Source organism: Candoia aspera, chromosome 1 (assembly GCF_035149785.1).
Source record: "Candoia aspera isolate rCanAsp1 chromosome 1, rCanAsp1.hap2, whole genome shotgun sequence".
NCBI lineage: Eukaryota > Metazoa > Chordata > Lepidosauria > Squamata > Boidae > Candoia > Candoia aspera.
In genome coordinates, this window is record NC_086153.1 from 3,047,797 (window position 1) to 3,069,948 (window position 22,152).

Below are 22,152 nucleotides of genomic sequence, written 5' to 3' on the forward strand. Positions count from 1 at the left end.
CAACTCCCAGCCTGCATCTGGAGCTTCCTCTCCAGGAAAAGCTGCAGTATTGTCCAGTAAAGGGGTTTGGGCTCCTGTTCCTTTTTTGCCCAACACTGGAGATAAAATCTCACATCCAAAAAGCTTTTGCCCGATGGTGGATAAATTCAGACAGACGGGTTTTGCAAACGTTTAGAAATTGACAGCTCAGTTACAAAGTATTGCACAGATGCATCGTGCAGAATGTGTTCAGAGATATCCTTGGTGTTACTGCAGAACTCACAGGCCAGCTAACCATTTGAGCGCAAAAGGGAACAAGAGCTGTGGGGTTCTTTTGTTTGTTTGTTTACGACATCGCCTGCGTTGTGACATCACCGGGCACATGATATGAATTAAGGACAGCGCAAATGATGTCACCTGCGTTGTGACATCACCGGGCACATGATATGAATTAAGGACAGCGCAAATGATGTCACCTGCGTTGTGACATCACTGGGCACATGATATGAATTAAGGACAGCGCAAATGATGTCACCTGTGTTGTGACATCACGGGGCACCGGCGTGAATTATGCAATTTACGACACAAATTACGCCCTTCGTGCGGTGTGCTACGGCCTCACCCTCATGACATCATCACCGCTTATCACTGGGCTACACCCAGCCTGCCAGGCATAAGCCACGGTTTGCAAACCACAGTGCCTGGATTTAAACTCAAATAAGCACCCTTCTGGTGTGGGGCCACCCTCCATGGTGTCCCACTTAGGGTCCACACCGCTGGACAGTCCCCTCTGCAGCCTCTTTTGCCAACTTCCTCCTTGGCGAATCCTCTCAGGGGGCCCAAAGCAAACAAGCTGACGTTAGGGTGCCATCTTTGGCCCACATTGAAGCCATTTTTTTCTCCCTTTGCAGCTTGCTCCTTCCTTCCTTCCTTCCTTCCTTCCTTCCTTCCTTCCTTCCTTCCTTCCTTCCTTCCTTCCTTCCTTCCTTCCTTCTCATTTCTTTTTTCTTTTTTCTTCTTTATTTCTCCCTCCTCCTCCTCCTCCTCCCGCCATTTTGCTCCTCAACAGCTTCTTCCTCCCAGAGGAGCCGTGTGAGGAAACAGGAGCTCTTTCTCACTTTCTCCTTCTCCCTCTCCCTCTCCCTTCTTCCTTCTTCTTTCTTTATCACTGCCCCATTCCATCCATTCCTGCCTTGAGGCCCCTTGTGTCCCCAGCCCCATTTTATTAGTATTATCATCCTTATTTATTTACTTCCTTACTTATTTAAAATTATTGGCCGCCCAACTCCAGTGGGTTCTGGGTGGCGCACAAAACTTTAAAAAGACATAAAAACAGCTAAAGGGTTTTGCACATCTGTTCCCCTCAGCCGGAGAGGCGCTGCCATTTTCCCGCCTTCGGCGACGTCCATTTTGGCTCCTGTCCCTTCGCCTTCCTCCTGATCGATTATATTCGGGTTTTCTTCTCAGAAAGGGGAGCAAAGCCGGTGTCCTGCCTCAAACGTGTTTCTTGTTGGCCCCAAAGACATAAGGCAGAAAAATTCTTAGGATTGTTTCACGCAGGCCCCTGTGAGAAGAGCGTCACAGGGTCTGAAGCAGCAGACAGGCAGTCAGGAAAGCTAAAATTGCCATTAAATTGATAAAGGGCGAGATTTTTCTCGGCATTCCCCTTCCACCCTCGAAGCGGTGATGATTTGTCACTCTTGCCCCCATTTCTACACATAGTCACAGAACCAGGAGCTTCCATCACTCTGAGCCACAGGGTTGATTAACCATGGTTGGACAAGGAAACCAGGCTTGTGTTCCGGCTGCAACGCAATAAATCGTGCAAATCATCATGTCTAGGTTTACAGCTTTGCTAGGCTGAAGCCATGTGTGGTCTTTGTTGGGCTGGGTATAAAATACAATTGTCTGTGTGTGTGTGTGTGTGTGTGTGTGTCTCCATCTACAATATCCATCAGTCGTATCTCAATCTATCATCTATCAATCATCTATCAATGATTTATTTTTTTATTAAATTTATCCACCGCCCAATCTTGTTCAGTGATGACTCTGGGCAGCTTCCAATAAATAAAAGAATAAAAATTCATTATACAAGATAATATAATAAAGAGAAAATGTAGAATATAACAAACAAAATATAAAATCCAAGATGGTCATGATGGAATTTGCAGGGGCCACATCACAGCAGCCCATCTATCTGTCATTATCTATCAACCATCTATCATCTATCATTATCAATATCTCATCTCATTGAGAGATGAATCATTATCTTTTATTTATCATCTACCATTATCAGTGATCGATAATCATTTATCAATCATCTACCTATCATCTATCTATTATTACCTTTTATCTAATCTATCTATCTATCTATTTATCAAATTGATATGGCGCCAATCTCACAGAAACTACTCTGGGCAGAGTACAACAATTAAATAAAACAATAAATATATACTGTAAAAACAGTCATTATTAAAAATATTAAATTGTCATTATTAAAATGTAAAAATGTAAAAACTACAAGGCACGGGAGAGAGTGCATATTAACCACAATGATTAACCACAATCTATATATCATCGATCAATCATTATCTTTTATTTATCACCTATCAGCTTTTTGTTCATCGTTACTATCACTTCCTACTATCTAACATTATCATCTATCTAATATTTATCGATGTCACTTCAGTTTCTTCTGAGTAGCTTGCACAGGGACATGTATGTGAAATGAGTGGCTATATAAATTTACCAGATAAATAAATAAATCACAATATCAAATTAAAGTATTTAAAAATTGTATGAAATCTAACTTCATTCTATAGCTTTTTTTAAAAAAATAGGTAATCGTTTAATCCCATGTCTTTCACCACTGTTTAAGGAGGTAACACCACTCATTTAAAGGGATGTTTTAATTTTAAAATCTCTAAATGGAAACTGTCTGGCTTCTTTCCAGAAGAGCATCTATAATATTTAGGCTCTAGAGACCTGCAGGTTCCCCACCCCCTGCCATTTCTTTGAAGAGAAGAAAACTTTAATATTGAAGTTATTGATCACATAAAAGCCCTACCACTGTTAGGAACATTAATCATTTTGTTTTAAAAAAAAACATTATGCTTAACTTATGAACAGACCAAAAAGTCATTATGTACAACAGTATTAACAAAACACCATAATAAGAATGTATCCACTAAATTATTAATTAAGCTAACCAAAAAACAAAACAAAAAATCAAGGCACTTATGGGGTGTGAGCTTCTGAAGATAGGATATGCAGGAATATTTTCATCTCCTTGGTGCTCCAAAAGTTGACGAGTTTCTGCAGATTGGAAGGAATCCAAAGAAACAAATCAAAAACATTTATTCTGGTGGCAACTGGCATGAGTTTCCTGCTGAAATATCTAGAAGCAGCTTTTTTTTCCAAGGCTTTCTAGAGCAGAATAGGATTGCATGCTTCAATAATCATAGATTCTGTATTTATAATAATGGCAGCTCAGCATTTCCCTGTTTACGTGCAGGAGGGGTCTGTAGTAGGAACTTAAAATGCTTTGCTGATATATTGCAACTACTTTCCAACCTATTTCCTCTAGATAATAAGTAAATTGTATTTTTTTTTAGGTGCAGTTCTCTAGAAATAAAAAGATGAAGAGGAATTTCACTGACAGTTCTTTGATGCGTAGGACAGCAGGTATCCATCTTTTACTGGTGTGGAGTTGCGGGGAGTCATTACAATTTCCAACCATCATGATGAGTGGAGTGAGCAAAATTATTCAAGGCTTTAGGTGGCAGTGCATGGAAAAGGTGATCAAACACCTCCCATGTTGCATCCTATTAAGTCAGGGGGCATTTCTGTAATATTCCTCTCATTCTTCCTTTCCCAGACTTTATTTTCCCTTTTATGAGCAGGCTGCAACCATCCAGAAAGAGGGAGAATTCCTAATTAACACATTGCACTTTTTTTTTTAATTGTATGAACCCCCTCCCCCTCCCCAGTTGCAGGGCATCCACAGGGGGCATCAAAAAAGTCAAGATGGTGGCTGTGACTATATCATTAAAGCCCTGCCTCTTTTTACATGTTTGCAACACACATAAAAGGGAGGGGGGGCTTCAATCACCATCCTACCCTTTTTGACATACACATACCTCTCAACAGATGCCCCTGCCAGAATTTATTCCTCTTATATGGATGCCTGTGTAATTCAGAAAAGTGATGTGCTCATTTCTTATTTTATCATATTTTTCATTGGTGGAATAAAGATGTTCTCTGAGTAGATTTCCTGCACTGATCAATATTAGCTCCAAACTGCAAACAGCCATAATTCCTTGGCTATTGAAATATGCTGGAAAGCAGGAGGGAAGGTCCTAGAAAACTGGAGAGCCTTAACCATTATGAACCTTTATGAAAAATTCATCAGGGACTCTGTTCTGTCCCCTCCAAGCCATTCCCCCTCCTCATTTTCCTCTTGCACAATGACAGTTAGACAAATTTGCAGGCAGAGATCAAGCTCTTGTTTATTCTTCATGCAATCCCTAAAAAAAATTCACTTTGTAATGGTTGATTGATGGAAGAAGGGGATTTTCAGCATAACTCTAACCCGAACTGCTATGCCATACGATTAAAAAAAAAAAAGCATAACTTCCCAGGTTAACTTGCCGGGAACATCAACAACATCAGCAATAAAACAATGTAATAAAAAGGATTGAGCAACAGCCACCAGTAAAACCTGAACAAACCATAAATCAGACCTGGGAACAATTATGTAGGGTGTTGAAAATGCCTGGACAGATAAGAGATTTTTGCCTGGTGCCAAAACAGATACCAGAATGGACACCTTCTCAATAAACATTAATAATACTGATAATATTGGATTGGTAGTATGGGAGGGCTAGAATTCTAGTGAGCAGGGATGCTTTAGCCGTCTTTGGTCAAGGTCGGACAGAAGGGACAGATTAGGCGGATACATATAAGCAAATTAACTTGTTCTGATACACCAAAGCGATTAATGAGACACTGCAGAGGGCTCTGTTCATATCCTTCACATCTTCTGCATGGAGAAGGTTCCAGAGATGCAGCAGTTCTCCATGCAGAGATACAAACCTTTCCAATGAGTGAGCTCCAGTGTGTCTTGATGCTTAATGTGTGTCTGGATTTGCTTTAATGTGTCACCACTGCCACATTAAAGTAAATCGCTTATTAGGATGCAGGGGTGTGTGTTTCTGGATGTATACAGGTAGTCCTTGCTTAACAACCACAATTGGGACCAGAATTTTGGTTGCTAAGTGAAGTGGTCATTAAGCAAATCTGACCCGATTTTACAAACTTTTTTTGCAGCGGTCATTAAGCAAATCACAGCAGGCATTAAGCAAACCACATGGTTGTTAAGCAAATCGTGTGGTTCCCCATTGATTTTGCTTGCTAGAAGCTGGCTGGGAAGGTCGAAAATGGCGATCACATGACCACGGGACACTGCGATGGTCATAAATGCGAACCAGTTGCCAAGTGCCCAAATTGTCATTAGGCAACTGCGGGGATGCTGCAACGTTCATAAGTGTAAGGACCGGTTGCAAATGGTTTTTTTCAGCATCGTCGTAAGTCTGAACAAATGGTTGTTAAGCGAGGACTACCTGTATATTATTGCAGCAAAGGAGTTAACAATTTACTAATTGTGCCTTATGTTCAAATGTTAGGCTGCCTTCCAGTCCCGCTCTTCAACCAGAAAAAAAGGACCAAACAGCCACTCACATCAAATCCGCTTAAAAATGAGCCGAGTAGTAACAATTCAGCTGATCATTTCAATTTCTCTGCCATGCTAGCAGGTGAGTGGTGGACTGCATGATTTTGGAAACACATTTTCGTAGCAAAAAATATTTTTCTAGCCTATGGTTGAAATTTCTGGACATAGCAAAATAACTCCCTTATCCTTATGAATTACATAGAAGATTGGCATTTAACTGACAGCTGTTGTAACTCTGCCTTTTTTTTTTTAAACGGTTGTTTCCAGGTCGACGTGTTACAGGAAGGAATATTCTTTAATGTGCTTTTGTATTAATGCAAAAAGAAATATTTATCATCTTTTCTGTGCCTGAAAAGCTGTCTATGCACATTTCTGCCAGAATTAATTATTGGAATAATGATTAGTCCTATTCTTGATATGATATGAAAGGAATGGGAAAAGTGAAAAGCTTCCACCTTTCATTTGCCTTGTGCCTCTACAAAGGCACATTTGAAAAAAATGAAAATGAAATAGGACAACCATAAATATTACTGCTTACCCAGCTTTTTAAAGAGTACATTCACTCATACCACATCCATGCCTTGTGTAGAAACAGGAACTCAGAGATTATACTGGTAACATCTTATAAGACAGTATATTAAGTGTGTTGGCCATGCTGTTAGCTATGTTTACAGGCAGTTTTTTTCCACTTTCCAGAAGCTGGGGTAAACATGATGAAATGGTCGACATCATATTATTGTTGTAATGTAGAACTGCACTGAATGTTGAATTAGCTAGATCTTTCAATTTGATCCAGTAAATCATTTCATCACAGTGTCCTATCCTGCCCGCATAGGAGGCCTTTAAAAGTTAGACCATCCCTCCCCACACAGATGCCCTCCACATCACTTACCTCTTTGGGCTGGGAATTCTCACAGTCATAGTCCCATCTCCTCTGGAGATTGGAGATGGCTGTGTTAAAGGAACCATGTATGAATGAATCTGCCAAAACATGGATGGCAGATCAGCCCTTCTGGGGATGGACTCACAAAGCAGAGGCACCACCAGTGAAAAGGCCCATTAGTACCAAGCTTTTATATAACAATATCCCAAGAATTTCCATGAGTAACAATTGATCTATTCCCTTAAAGCATGCTGGCTGGGGAATTCTGGGAGTTGAAATCCACCTATCTTAAAGCTGTTAAGGTTGCGAAACACTGCCTTAAAGGTTAGGGAATCAGGAATTCTGGAACAGAGCATTCTTAATTGAAATAAATAGTCACAGTGAAGAAGTTTATTTATTTATTTATTTTTCAATTTTCTATCACCGCCCATCTCTCCCGAAAAGGGGACTCTGGGCGGTTGATGATGCGCATATAACACAGTTCATATTTTCTATTTTAATATCACAAATCGGATGTTACCAAGATCAGGAACTTGATTCAAATTGATCATTCTGTGTCCTTTGACTTTTTCAAGATTTCGGATGGGAAACAGAGAAGCCAGAACCGGTTCAACTGCAGAAAACAGTAGGCGCTGAGTATGTGGTCCCAATACCTTTTATATCTTTATATCCCTGAAATCCAATTTATTTCAGGGTTATGGAAATCAATACTATATGACTGTACTGTATCTAAGGTTTTAATCTTCATCATTCATGGTAATGACTAAACTTTTTCTCTGCAGCCCGACAGAGCTTCCTATTCCATCTTCTTTGTTAAGGCAGCAACACGCATCAAAGCCTACAATGCTTCACGCAGGAAGCAACTTGAATAACCGGAGGTTGGTGACATTCTCCAAAATGAATGTTGATGCACAGTTGAGGTCATAATTTGTCAGTTCTAGGAACTGGATCCTTTTATGTCCAATCTGCCTGTGTAGCTATTTGTGTTGCTGGTGATTCTCGGGTCAGCCCTTTTCCCACAAATGATGGGGACAAAATTCCTGCAACCTGTGTGGGGTGGGGTGGGGGAGCTGTCAGTATGGACAGAGTGCATTTCAACAATAGTGCAAATATCACCTCCTACCCTGCACAGTCTACCCTACTGCCCCTTTGATTCTATTTCCAAGCCAAGTTGTCCACTGTGCTACCACTAGCCCCCCCAGCCCCCCAAACTTAATACAGGTAGTCCTCACTTAATGACCATTTGTTTAGTGACAGTTCAGACTTACAACGGTGCTGAAAAAGCCAATTTACAACTGTTGCTCACACTTACGACCATCACAGCATCCCCATGGTCACGTGATCACAATTTATAACCATCACAGCGTCCTGCGTGATCGCCATTTTCAACCTTCCCAGCCAGGTTCTGGCAAACAAAATCAATGGGGAACTGTGTGATTTGCTTAACCACCACATGATTCACTTAACAACCGCAGTGATTCACTTAATGACAGTCACAAAAAGAGTCATAAAATTGGGTCAGATTCACTTAAGGGCTTCTTCACTGAGCAACTGAAATGCTGGTCTCAATTGTGGTCATTAAGCGAGGACTACTTGTAAAGGCAGGGAGAATTGTAATATAGTTGAGGATTCAGCAAAGAGCAGAGGGAGTATCCACGGAATCCTTGGAGCCCTTTTGCAAACCTGTAGCCATAATATTTATATTGAGCGTCTTTGGCAGTCACTATTTAAGGATGCTACCGCTGTTGGGCGGGCAGTGCAAATAATCACCAAAACATTCTATCATTCAAGCCTATTCACTTTATCGTGGGCTTTCTCTAAGCAACACAGGTACAGAAAGCTTTCTCACGTCTATATATTTCTCAGTGACCTGCAGCAGAGTAGAAATGTGGTCTAGGTATCTCCTGCCAGGACCTCCCTGCACTTCCCAAGTTTTGCTTGCTGTCACCTCTTGTGCGCTATCGGTTGGAATCCTGCTGAAAACTTCCCCAGACACACGTAACAAACTAACACCCTGTAAATGGTCAGGGGCCAGTCCCTAAAACACATTGCATACATAAAACTGATATTGATTGATTGATTAATTAGGTAAGCTTGTCCATCAAACTGCTTACATCTTACATGACAGAATTTCGCCACCCTCAAAAAAGTAGAATCTCTTGATATTCCATTGATACAATGGAATGAGTGGGAAGAGGAGAAAGAGACTTACAGTACAAGCTGCTGTTGCTGTTTTAAATATGAGTAGATAGGTGGGTGGATGAATGGATAGCAGGTAGGTAGACAGATAGATAATAATGCCTTATTCCACTCCAGGCCAGAGGAAAGAAATGCCGGTATTAGTGTTTGGAAAAGAAATGACTTTCCAGTTTTTGGCAATAGAACAGAAAACAAAAAGCTTTCTCAGCCTGAAGACAGTCCCAGTTGTTTGATGAAGCCTGGATCCAGGTACCAGAAATCAGCTGGCCTGCCAAAGGCACCAGAGAGAAGCCGAACAGAAGCAGAAGAAGAATGGGATTCGGCTGTTTCCCAGTGGCCTGCAGCACCAACCGCCGTGCTGAGGAATCCTCAGGCTCAGGGTGCCTCATATACATTTAAACACAGCCTTTCCCAGCAAAACATGAACAAGGAAAAGGCTGACCATTTGCAAAGCAACAAAATGATTCAGGTAAAATATACATGCGCGAATATATTTTCCTTTTAATAGGATGTTTTTGAATCGCCTTCCCAACCTACTGTACTTACTTACTTTCCGAACAGAAAAGAGTTTCTTGGAGCACCTGGTGGCTTATAAATAGCAGAGAATGTTCTCACCTAAACTCAAACATAAGTAAACAATCTTTGGCTTATCTTTCTTTTTTTGTCCCTGTGTCAAAGAAAAAGCCAGCATACCACCCTAAAGTGAAGGAAAAAGAGAATTCTCTCAGAATTTTATCTGCTGTCATTGAAAGCATGAAGCACTGGAGTCAGTATTCTGATAAAACTGCTCTGTTGTTTGAGGTCCTGGGTGAGTATGATAAGACGGTAATGGCAGTTTTCCATACAGAATATTGGTTTTTTCATCCCAAAGGAGTCAATTACTTTTAAAATATTTCAGCCAACCTCTTCATCATTTCGAATAAAAGGCATTTCCAAGTAACTCTTTCCCGTATCAGCACACCTACTTTGAAACAACCCAAAATGTTGAGTTTTCTAGAGTCAAAATGAGGGGTGGGGTGTGGAGGCGAACTGAGACTGATTATTCCCAATGCTTCTTCAAATCGACAAATCCACAGCTATTGGAAGATAAGCTGCCCCCCCACCTGTCCCAATTGTGGATTTCCTGGAGGCATCCAAATTTCCATTGCTACAAACCCTACTGAAATAGAAGTAGAACCCTACCTTACAATGCTGCATTGTACACATTCTTTTGCCACCAATTATGAGTTAGGCATGATGATTCAAGAGTGTTAAAGTGTAGTTAATTCTGCTTAACGGCCAAATATGCAGTGCATTATTTTGATGAATGTCCCCCACCTTATTAACATCACCTTTTGAGTCTTTATCACTTAGCTCTACTCTGCTGCACACAAAAAAACTTTCTCCACCCCACCCTCCATTACTAGTATTCACCCACTCCCACACGTCTTTCTTCAATATTCTTTAAAATGTGTATCTTTTCTGCTAAAGTGTTTCTGAGTCTTCTGGGTTCTCTGACAGTGTTGTGCCTTCACCAAGACAGATGTATAACATCATGCTGGCAAAGAGTAATTGGTAGTTTTCTTCCTTGCCCCAAATAAATGTGATCGACAAACAAGGAAAATAATGTGATTTATAGTCATATAGGGGACGCGGTGGCGCTGTGCGTTAAACCGCTGAGCTTGCCGATCGGAAGGTCGGCGGTTCGAATCCGCATGACGGGGTGAGCTCCCGTTGCTAGTCCCAGCTCCTGCCAACCTGGCAGTTCGAAAACATGCAAAAGTGAGTAGATTAATAGGTACCACTTCGGCGGGCAGGTAACGGTGTTCCGTGTAGTCATGCCGGCCACATGACCATGGAGGAAGTGTCTACGGACAAACGCCGGCTCTTCGGCTTTGAAACGGAGATGAGCACCGCCCCCTAGAGTCGGACACAGCTGGACTTAATGTCCAGGGAAACCTTTACTATAGTCATATGGTCGAAAAATTCACTAAATAGAAAGAATTAACCTCAGGATTATTTCTTAGGATTTGGGGGGTGGGGGGGGATAGTAAGTCACGGTCATTACTCCCAGCTGCTTGCTTACAGAGAATAATAAGCAAATGATAGCAGCACATCTTCCACATCCCCGCTTCTGTCAATACTTGTTCATCTCTTCTGGACCACAAGATAGGAGACAGCCAGCTGCCCTGAAGCTGAGGGGCTCCTTGTACAGGGCTTAGTCAGCGTGTTGACCTGGGCAAGTCCTCATCTGTGCTAAACTTGGACATTTATCCTGGCTAACATTGCTAGAGGAACAAAAGCAACAGAACAGCATTTGTCTTAGCTCTGAAAAGCTTTAGGCCAAATAATTATATTGCATTATTTAGGTGTTCTGGATTCTGCTGTTACCCCTGGATTGTTTGGGGCAAAGACCTTCCTCCTGAGAGATGGAAAAGAGAGCGTGTCATGTGTATTCTATGAGATTGTAAGTATATGCACATATGTGTGTGTGTGTGTGTAATCTTTAATCAAGGATGTGTTATGTATGCTGAAGACATGACAACCTACACTGTAATCAAATTCACCAATATAATCAATGCATCCTGGTTTTGTACAAGTCAACCTTCTTAAAGAGGCAATTATATCCATAGATCCTACTTCTAGGAGGCTGTGAATAACAACTTTGGAATTTGTGAATTTTATCATTGCGATAAAAACCATCCACAAATCTTTTAAAATGTGTATTAAAAGTGATCCAATACATCGTAAATTGGCAATAGACATTTGGTGGTGCTATTTGTACATGAAAGGAATAAGGGAAAAAAAAGAAATAATCTTTTATTCTTCTTTGAAAAAAGGACCGGGAGCTACCGAGATTAATCAGAGGTCGAGTCCACAGATGCATGGGAAACTATGACTCAAAACAGAAGGTCTTCAAGTGTGTTTCTGTGAGGCCTGCAACAGCTGCTGAACAGAAAACTTTCCAGGGTTTTGTCAAAGCCACTGATATGGAGATGAGCAGATATGTGAAAACAAGCAATGAAGCTTAAATATTTCTGATGCAGCTCAAAATATTTGAAGAAAACAGGTCATTTTTTGTGCATCAGACGGACATTGAACCACAAAGGGGAAGCAATTCTAGAACTCATATGGTCATTGTTTGGGTGAAAACACTGTCAGCCACAACAACTGCGACTGCTGTCTAAAAATAAACAAATTTTAGTTTGTTTCTTATACTTTAATATGGGTGGCTTATTTTTTTTCCTACCAATTTTATGATTTAAATTACAAAATTTAAATTCCATGGGTAGACATTCCTCCTTACAAGGCCCCAGGGAAGAGTAGGCCATCTGCAGAAGTATTTTCAAAAATGGGACAGAGACCAATCATTACCTCTTGCGTCCAAACCAAATAAACAATGCAGAACGGAATGCTTGTATTCGTACTTCCAGTTAGCTTCCCTCTGACACTCCATCCAGATTTTGCTTTAGCCCAGCAGAAAAGACATCGTTCTGTGGCCCCTGATCATACTCAGGCATCCCTGGGGTGTTTAAGGGGTCCCATCCACCTCTCCAGATGTTGAAAAGTTCAATTTGGGGGATTGCACTAGCCCCTCAGTGCTGGAAATGAAGGAAGGGGATTACAATTCATAAGAATATTGTGCCTTTATTCTTTTTCGCTCTGGTGCAACTGTGAATAAATGATGGATGGATGATTGGCAGAACTAACAAATGCATTGTCTGGTATCATTGAATGGAATGCAGGAAAGACCTCATGCAAGGTTCATTTTATTTGTTTGTTTGTTTATGCATGCTTTTTTGAAGTTACAAATTTCAAGCACTTGCTTGGAGACCACAGATCACAGTTCTTCTTATATTCCTTAGGATTTGTTTACCATCTACTAGTACTGACTTTCTTTTAATATTAAAACCCATACAAAACCCTACACCGATTCTGGGCTCTTATCATCAGGTGGGAAAACAGGGATGGGAGGTGGAGATTTTAATAAAACTGTACGTTGTAAAATCTCCTGTAAAACTATTAACCATATTTCTTTGAAAAAATAAAGGAGAAACCTGAAAAAGGGGTAAATCTGAAAGAGGCTCATAAGGATAAAAAAAATTAATTGTTTATGTTTATAAACAATTATAACTTTGCTTTAGAAAGGATAATTCAAGAGGAAAACCAAGAAAAACTTTACAAAAATGCATATTCTAATAAAAACATCTAAAACCAAACGGTATATGTACATTTATTTTAAAAGACAATTCAATTTCCATATGACCCAACTGAGAGCAAGGCCCCCTCCCTCCTCGCACTGAAGATGTCGCCTAGCCTGGCAATGAAACGTCTGCAAGAAAACCACAAGGCTCAGAGAGCACCAGGGGTGCCACAGCTCAACCCCGAGCTGCAAATACTTGCTTTGAATTTCCATATTTTCCATGTGAATGTGAAAGACTGTGCATTAAGTGGTACCATTTGTACAGTAACAGTTAAATAACCAAAATAAGGGACAAAAGTGAGTTTTTGAAAAATAAATCTAAAGGACAGCTTTCTGAAATAAAGGGCTGTCCTTTATAACAAAGGATATGTGGTCACTGTAATTAACCGTCAAAATGAAGTTTTAAAATCACTTCAGTTTACTGACCACCTACTGCAACTTTACTACTGGGAACAGCTGAAGTGCTGGCAGTTATCAAGAAAACCACGAATTTTTGAGAGCACAAAGGTGAAATTTCCAAAAGATGGCACCGAGGGTTGTTAGGAGAACTTCAGCATCCCCTGCAACAATATATAGGATATCGTAGAACCATTTCGTATCTTCATTCTTTTTGGTAGTCTTTTATAAAATAAAATTGCCAGGTTGGTCCCCCATATCAGTTCTGCCAAGAACCCAATTTAATATAAATGTGCTGCCTTTGAAATCTGTATTGTTGCTTATTTCAAAGCAATTGCAACAGAAAGAATTCTGCTGTTCTCCTGAATGAAGTAAGTACTGCTAAAATCAATACTAATTCAGTATTATTAGCCATTCTCTTTCTTGTTATAGAAACTGAATATGAGATTTTGCTGGAATAAGGGAAAAATGAAAGCACGCTTTGCTGACAATTAGTTGCTTTATTATAATACAGTGTTGGCAAATCAGAAAATTCAAATTTCAAGCCATTGGAAATAGTTGCTCAACAAGTCAAACACGGGAAGGAAGAGTGGTTAATATTCTAAAAAGAGGAGGCACTGTGAGTAAAGTACAGAAACCACAGTAATGGAAAATACAGCTTTTTGTTACACATAAAATTATTTACATATATTTATATTTTATATATATATATATATATATATATATATTTAGAATACTAGAACCTGAACCAGTAATTTTTGCTTTTTTTAAAAAAAGAGGGGGGAAAATTGTATTATGCACATTTTAATTTGCAGATTTCCTAAATTCCTCAGTATGAGCAATTATATGATCGAGTTTATGTGCAACTTTTTCAGTCTAGATCTCCAAGGATGCCTTACATCTCCGTAAATCGATTATCCTTTTTCCATCAGGATGAGATGGGCTTAGATCTCACAGAAGCATTTATTTTTCTCACAACCCCAGTAGCTGCCATCACGCCACTTGGGAATTACTAAAGGGGACCAGTTGAGTGAGGTATGTGCAGGTGCGACTGCGCATGGCTTTGAACATCTGGAGAGGCAGGACGTTTGAGGCAGCTGTACTTCCTGACCCTGCCTTATTTTTCTAAACATCTACGCTGTTTCAGTGACTATCACAAGAACAAAGGGTTGGATGCAAAGATTCCCTCCTCCCTTCTTTCAGAGAACTGAATTTCTACGCTCAAAATACACTTTCTGTAGAAAAAACACTGGCAGACAACTGATTTCATGCATCTTTTTACAGGGGAAGAAAATGTGCATGATCCAGTTTTTAATAAATCCAAGGAGCAAAAGACCTGCAGAGTCAACATTTTAAAGTTCCTTATGTTTCAACTTGTTTTAACAAACTGTACTTGCTTGTTTAAAAAAAGGGTTTTAAAATAATATAAAAAATACAAAATGGAAGCATTGTTATATATTTTCCCATCTATTTTTCAAAGGGGGCAGAGAGGGAAGCACTTTTGACATCAGGATTACATATGAGTTTGAGAAACCGCTAAAAATATGGAAGGGGGCTGTTGCCATAGCATCTCACGTGAATTCTTAAAAACAAAACCCAAACCTCTCTGATTATGTGTCTTCAGAAGGAACGTCATGTACGGCACCAAAATCCACTCACCTAACTCGGTTTCCAATTTCTGAAAAGAAGGACGTATCTCATGCATACCAACAAATCACTTTTCTAGTGAAACACGAAAGTGAACAATTGTAAACATTACAGAAAATTTTTTTTTAGAAACATACACAGAGAGAGAAATACAAATACATTTTTACAACACTGTACATTTTCACTGGCTGATGAAGATTTTGACTTAATGTTCACTATTGATCCCACTGGGTATACGTGTTTATTGTTAAAAGGCACAGGTTGGTTAAGAAAGAAAGCATTCTGCAACTATCCATTTATTTCATCTTCTACTATCTCCTCTGTTCCTCCTCCTTGTCCTTAACAGCTTGCTTTTCCAATATTCCTTGCCTTCTGAAAGAAGTTTTAGGAAATTTCCAAAATGCTCCAGTCATTAACTGAATGGTCAGCACTGGTCATCTGCATCAAGTCTAGGGACTAACCCTGGCTGCACTGAGCTTAAGAAGCCACAGAGCCTGCCTATTCTGCTTCTAAAGGAAGTCACGCTTTCCCAATATTCACGAGCAATAAGGGTGAATGAGAAGCTTCCACAATTTTCCCACCATGGCAATGAACTCTGCTTAAGACCCATGTCCCATGATATCTCCTGGATGGAATGGATGGGAGATTCAGATGTTCAGCTTGCGGAAGCTGAATTCACCAGCGTTGACTGGCTGGTCCTTGAACAACAAGGAAGCCACCTTCCCTGCTATTCCTCATAGGAGATCTTGCTTGGGGCAGGACTGCGTGCTGCACTGATTGGTTGACTTCCATGAAAGCCAGCTTTTATGAAAATCACGTCCACCCTTCCTACACGTTGGGACTACGTGTTGTTGTTTATTCGTTCAGTCGCTTCTGACACTTCGTGGCTTCACGGACCAGCCCACGCCAGAGCTTCCTGTCGGTCGTCAACACCCCCAGCTCCCCCAGGGACGAGTCCGTCACCTCTAGAATGTCATCCATCCACCTTGCCCTTGGTCGGCCCCTCTTCCTTTTGCCCTCCGCTCTCCCCAGCATCAGCATCTTCTCCAGGGTGTCCTGTCTTATATATAAGTTATATATAAGATATATATAGATATATATATTTCTTCTTCTTCTTCGCATTTTTCCCGCACTATGGCAGGGTCTGATATATATATATATATATATATAATCTTATATATGTCTTATATATGTTATAAGGTCCAAGGACTACGTACTTGCACCTTATAACAATGATGAAGATGCCCCTATTCTACCAATTCAAAGCAAGTCCTTGGCAACTGCACGCAGTATGAAAGGACACACCAACCACATTTTCGAATAGCTGGTCCAGGACAGTCCCATATCTGGGGTGGAAGTTGATAACAATTTCAAGAGTGTCCACAGGTTTTATTTAAAAAAAAAATCAAAATCAGGGCAGTGTAATCATAAAGAACAGGCAGCCTTGACCACACTATCCTGACCATCATCTTGATTTTTTCAACCATGCCCAGCAGACGCCTCTGTGCAACTTTAAACAACATGTGATTTTTTTTTTACTTAGCTGAGCCACTGAAATTGCATGTTATTTCTAAAAGAAGCAACCCAGCATCACAAGCACACAGGGCCACGACCGTAGAAGGATAACACTGACAGTGGATTGACAATAAATGTTAATAAGCAAATGACTAATCGCAGAGAGCTGTCAAACCGTCTCATTTCAATGTTTCCATCCTTCCCTTGACCAAACTACAAGCCAAAACATTTCACAAAAAAGCCTTAATCTTTGTTCCACTAACACCAATCAACCACCATCTTTTGTTAATTCATAATCCAGGGATATTTGGCTTAGTTACTGAAAAACGATACGCACCAGAAGTGTTAGAAATAGAGTGGGGAATCCAAGTAGGGACCCTGTTCAATTTAAGGCAAATGGTGTGTTTTTACAGTAGTTGCCCAGACAAGGAATGGCATTCTTGCAATTCTAAAATGAGCTTTTTCTTCTCAATGTCAGACCCAGATTTGGTGCAACGCACTTAACTCAAGGACTCCCATTTGCAGATTATACTGAGATTTACTTAGTGAGGCTGACACAACCCCAACCAAGCTTTCCTGGACCAGGAAATCAATTCCACTGGAAGTCTAAAACTATCAAATTTTCATTGACCTTGGTTCTAATAACACCATCTTGCAAGTTGGATTGTGCTGGGCCTCCTCCCCCTTCTTATACTCCAGTGAATCAGGGAGGTGCCTGCCTGAGCCACTTCTGAACGTTATCTCATTTCTCTGGACTTAAAAAATGTTCCGGCCCCTTTTGCCTAGGTAACGGTTCCCGCACAACTCCATCAAGGTCCTCTTCCTGGCTCCCTACAGGTTGTGTGTTTTATTTATGTATTTATTTATTATTCAAATTTTGCTACCGCCCATCTCCCGCAAAAGAGGGTTAGGGTCAGGGTGTACGTATGCGTAATTAGCACACTTTGTGAAGCTCACCGTTTCGATTAGTTTAAGGATCCGTGTCTTGTGCCTATCTACAAAGTGGGTTAATTCAGTATCCAGGATCAGTGCATTTTGCAATGATAAACACCAAATCTCGGGTACCCCCACAAAATGTGATCCGATTCTTACCTGAATCGCAAGATACAGCAACGGCTGGACAGCCCTGGTGTGCTAGGATACTGGCTGGGCTTGCGTTGTGACTCACATCGGTGCAATTCTCTACAGTTTATACTAGTCTCTGCCTTTCAGACTGACATCCTTGTGATCTCTTTCTGGCATTTCCACTGTATTTCTAATTCCTTTAGTCCTGAAACATGCACGTCATGAGATATAGACTGAACAGTCTTAACAACAGATCTACTTACCCTTCCAATATACAGAAGGCCAGGAGCGAGCCCAAATTTTCTTTATTATAAATAAATAAAAGTGACTCACTGTTGCTTAAAGAAAGCCAAAGAAGATTGCACTGTTTCGCTTTTAGAGGCTCCAATTCCCAGCTAAGTGAATCTTCTTGTTTAAAGTAAAATCAAATCATATATACTCTGACCTTCCTCAACCTGGTGCCCTCTCCAAATACGTTGGATTAAGATGACAACATAGCAAAACTTTTTCACTAAAAGACAGCCCAGCGTTACAGTGGTTCTGGCCAATTTGTGGTGCTGCAAATACAGAAAGCTCGTATACCAATACAGCATCCTCTAGTCCAATTCCCTCTAGATTGTGTTGGGACTACAATTCCCAGAATTCCCAGCTACCTGTCCTATTATCAAAGTACACAGGCCGAGGGCATAATGCCTTTTGATTAAGAGAAACCTGCCCCAAAATTGTTCTAATAAAGACTATAAGGACAGCTTGCATGGATCAGACCAATGGCCTCTATAGTCCACACTTCTTTTTAACACAATGCCCAACCAGATGTTGCCAACAACTGCAATTTCTGACACTCTCCCAGATGCCATGGCAAAATGGAGAGGGCAGTAGCCCACGAACAGAATGCGATGGAATCAGCTTTCTCATGATGCTCAAAGAAAGACTTGCCCTTGATGACGGCAGTTCCATTTAGCCACAACTGGGAGGATGGCTGGATGAAAAACCAGGGAGGGCTACTGGTCTTTTAAAAGTCACAAACAAGAGGGACATCTGACCATTGTCCCCTGCAAACTTACAAAAGCTCCATCTTCTTTTCCCCCGAGCCATCTCAGTAACAGCCATGAAGAGTGTCATCTGACATGAAAAAAATGTAGTCTTTTACAGCAGTCTCAACTGTTCCAACATATTATGACCGCAATTTATTTCTCTGTCTCTCTTTCTGATTTATCCTGAAAATGACCTAAAGAGGGCTTTAAATCAGCCTTACTCCACTGGTCCTGCCAAAGTCATTGTGATGGCATGTTCAGAATTCTAGCCATAGATAAATGCCATAGATTACTGCAATGCATTCCAGCACTCAGTATTAGCCTGGCAGCTACCACTAGCACTGAATATTTATTTGTCTATTTATTTACTAGATGTGTAAGCCTGCCCAACTCAAACAAAAGTGGGGGCCATTCAGAGCATGTATTCTTCCTGTGCTAAAAGATCTATACTAATTGTCCACCTGGTTCTAAGTCTGATTCAAAGTATTTCCATTTGCATTTAAAACTTGTGACGATTCAAGACCAGAGTTCTCTAAAAGCTCCAGATTCTCCAGGGAAGCTTGGCTCTGGGTTGTGGCTGGCAGGGCCTTTCCTGGGGTAGCCCCTGACTTGTGAAATGACCTCTTTTTCCAGGATTCACCAGCTCTTGACACAACTGTGTTTTCATGTCACTTAAACACTTCCCTTTTCATTTTAACCTTCCCTAGTTTTTAACTGTGCCTAATGTTTGCCTTTGCATGGATCATTTGTATTCTGGTTTTATAACTATTCTAAACCCCTTTGAATAACTCCCAGAATTTGAGATTTTTAAAAAAGTTATATAAACACCATAAAACAGAGTAAGACACAGACCCACATTCAGTAGCCCAGACTGAGGAAGGATACTTTAAAGCAGTGTTTTCCAAACTTGGCAACTTTAGGATGGGTGGACTTCCAACTCCCAGAATTCCCCAGCCAGCATGCATGAGTTGGAAGGCCACCCATCTTAAAGTTGCCAAGTTTGAAAAACACTGGTTTAAACCCTACTGCAAATCTTGCCAACTTCTCCTGAAACCCCTAAACACCCCTAGCCACGTGTTTTTCGATAGACCCATCTGTAAAAAATCTAAAATAAAAATTTTAAAAATTACTTTCAACTATTGAAAAACAATGCCCTTTTCAGTACTGGCACATGCTGATTTAACAAAGGGAAAAAAATCGGGGTATGTGATCCTTTATTTGCTGCAGTGTTGGACCTTAAATCTATATGTACAGGTAGTCCTCACTTAACAACCATTCTTTTAGTGACAGTTCAGATTTATGATGGTGCTGAAAAAACCAACTTACAACCAGTCCTCACACTTACAGCATCCCCACAGTCATGTGATCACAATTTGGGCTCTTGGCAACTGGTTTGCTTTTATGACCATCGCAGCATCTCATGGTCACGTGATCACCATTTTTGACCTTCCCGGCCGGCTTCTGGCAAGTGAAATCAATGGGGAACTGGGTGATTTGCTTAACAACCACTTGGTTCACTTAATGCCTGCAGTGATTCACTTAATGACCACTGCAAAAAGGTCATAAAATCAGGTCAGATTCGCTTAATGACTGCTTTGCTTAGCAACCAAAATTCTGGTCCCAATTGTGGTCATTAAGCAAGGACTACCTGTACCCCACGACCTGGATTCACACAACAGAGAAGGCAAAACTGAGCTGGGTCATCTGTAGTTTTGCACTGGGGTGGGGGGACTCAGCCTTTGTCTTACCCTGTTGTCTGGATGAGGCCATCACACTATTCCAGAAGATGGTCTCTTAGATTGAGCACTGCAAATAAGTAGAGCCAGCAATGGTGCTGTATTAATCTGGGCAACTTAATTTGCAAAATGGGGTTCTTGGGTTTAAAACAAGCTGGTTCCAAAAAAAAAAAAGAGAAGAAGTTCAGATATTGAACAGTAAGCTATAAAAATCAGAGCTGAAGCATTAAAAAAAAAGATTGTTTGAGATGCAAAAGAAACAGGGAGGTAGATATTGAGGATGAAACCGGATTTCTTTCTTTTGGAAGCATTCAGCCACGATAAATGTTTGAGGCAACCGATCCAGAGCTTGACAATCTTATTGCAGAATCAGAGAGCTGATTATCAGCATGTTTTGGGTCTACTTGAAGTGATTTAAGCACTCTTCTTCTTTTCTCCTTGGCCTCAAAGCTAAAAGGAAGCGCTCGGATACTTTGCTGTCCACTGATTTCCAACAAGAACATCTGATTGTTAAATACTGGTGAAATACTACAAAACTGTGGGTATCGGAGTGGGGTAAGGGTGCTCTTTCGGTGCGTATTTTGCAAAAAATGGCAAAAAAACTGACAGCATGACGCCAACTATTGCCAACATGTAGCCCCACCCCAGTTGGCAACTCCCTGCATAGTAAACGCTTGAATCCTCGCAGTGTCTCCTGACGGCGGAAGAGCCGAGTCCAAACGGATACACCAGCAGGCCGAATCCCATGATGAACACTAGGCAAAGAAGGAAGGGGAGAAAGAGTTAATATTTCAAAGCATTCCTCTGGGGACGTTCCAGGGCTGACATCCATATTCTGGTAAAAGAAGTGAACTATCCAACCTGTAGAGGAGGGCACCTGGGTGGGTACTTCCTGCGACAGATCATCGTGACGTGGAGAGTCGTGGCTTTTAGAAGACGCCATTCTGTTCCTGCTCGGGGTTCTCCGTTTCCTCTACCACAGCCATGCGCTATACTGGCATTTAGAGGGCGGGCTTCCCCTTATAACTTTTTTATAGGACTTCAGCAAAACCTTGGAGTTCCCCAACGCAGGCCAGTATGCCCCCAAGTGGATTCAGACTGATGCTACAGGTAGACCTCACTTAGCAACTGCCTGCAACAGTGACTGCTCGAAGTTACAATGGTGATGAAAAAATAACTTTGTGATCAATGCCTGCGTTTATGACCTTTGCAGTGTCTCTCTCAGTCATGCGTTCGCCATTACCGTCAGTACACACTGTCCTGTGCCTGACCCTTTTTTTCCCCTTCTTTTTCCCCTCTCTCTGTAGAGCGGAGAGATTGCCAAAACAAGCATTCTCTTCCTGAGCGGCTTTTCTCCGCAGTGCAGCATGTCCCCAAAAAGTGCTAGGCAAGTTAACAAGCTCAGCTCTGTGACCTTAATCAGCCCACCTGCAGCTGCTGCCTGTAACTGACAAGACTCTAATCAATTTCACACTAACCAGTTTTGTTTACCTCCTAAGTGGCTGGTGCTGCTAGCCATTCCTTTCTATGTGTGTTCCCCATTGTGTGCCTGCTTACTCGCTTGTAATCCCTTCCTCTCCAATGAATGTAAATACAAACATCAAGTCTCTTCTTACTAATTATCCCAGCACCGGGGTAAGCATTCCAAAGGGCGGGTGAGTGGGGAAAAGGAAAGTGGAGGTAAAATCGTAAGCACAGAAGCGATCACCTGATTTTACACTTAGTGACTGAGTTGCTGGTTCCAACTGTGGGCACTAACAAGGACTATCTGTATTAAGATAAGA

General features: G+C 41.0%; 2 protein-coding genes across 2 annotated transcripts in view; one reads left to right on the forward strand and one right to left on the reverse strand.

Annotated features, from left to right (window-relative positions):
* Window positions 1–3,258: 3,258 nt before the first annotated feature.
* On the forward strand, window positions 3,259–11,845 carry SPATA22 (spermatogenesis associated 22). The gene is made up of 8 exons (XM_063315989.1): window positions 3,259–3,663; window positions 5,664–5,792; window positions 7,169–7,229; window positions 7,376–7,471; window positions 8,910–9,261; window positions 9,471–9,600; window positions 11,141–11,238; window positions 11,612–11,845. The coding sequence occupies exons 1-8, from the start codon at window positions 3,618–3,620 to the stop codon at window positions 11,801–11,803; spliced, it is 1,104 nt and encodes a 367-aa protein (XP_063172059.1). The 5' UTR covers window positions 3,259–3,617; the 3' UTR covers window positions 11,804–11,845.
* Window positions 11,846–20,029: 8,184 nt separating this feature from the next.
* The window catches only part of LHFPL7 (LHFPL tetraspan subfamily member 7), a 64,213-nt gene continuing 62,090 nt past the window's right edge, over window positions 20,030–22,152 (reverse strand). Inside the window, exon 3 of the mRNA XM_063296051.1 lies at window positions 20,030–21,123. Coding sequence (XP_063152121.1) covers window positions 20,897–21,123 — 227 coding nt within the window. The 3' untranslated portion in view covers window positions 20,030–20,896. The remainder of the gene's footprint in view (window positions 21,124–22,152) is intronic.

Coding starts and splice junctions, on each gene's coding strand:
- SPATA22 (XM_063315989.1), top strand. CDS start 3,618: ATGAAGAGGAATTTCACTGACAGTTCTTTGATGCGTAGGACAGCAG. Junction 9,262..9,470: donor AAAGCAACAAAATGATTCAG/GTAAAATATACA, acceptor CCTGTGTCAAAG/AAAAAGCCAGCATACCACCC. Junction 11,239..11,611: donor CATGTGTATTCTATGAGATT/GTAAGTATATGC, acceptor CTTTGAAAAAAG/GACCGGGAGCTACCGAGATT.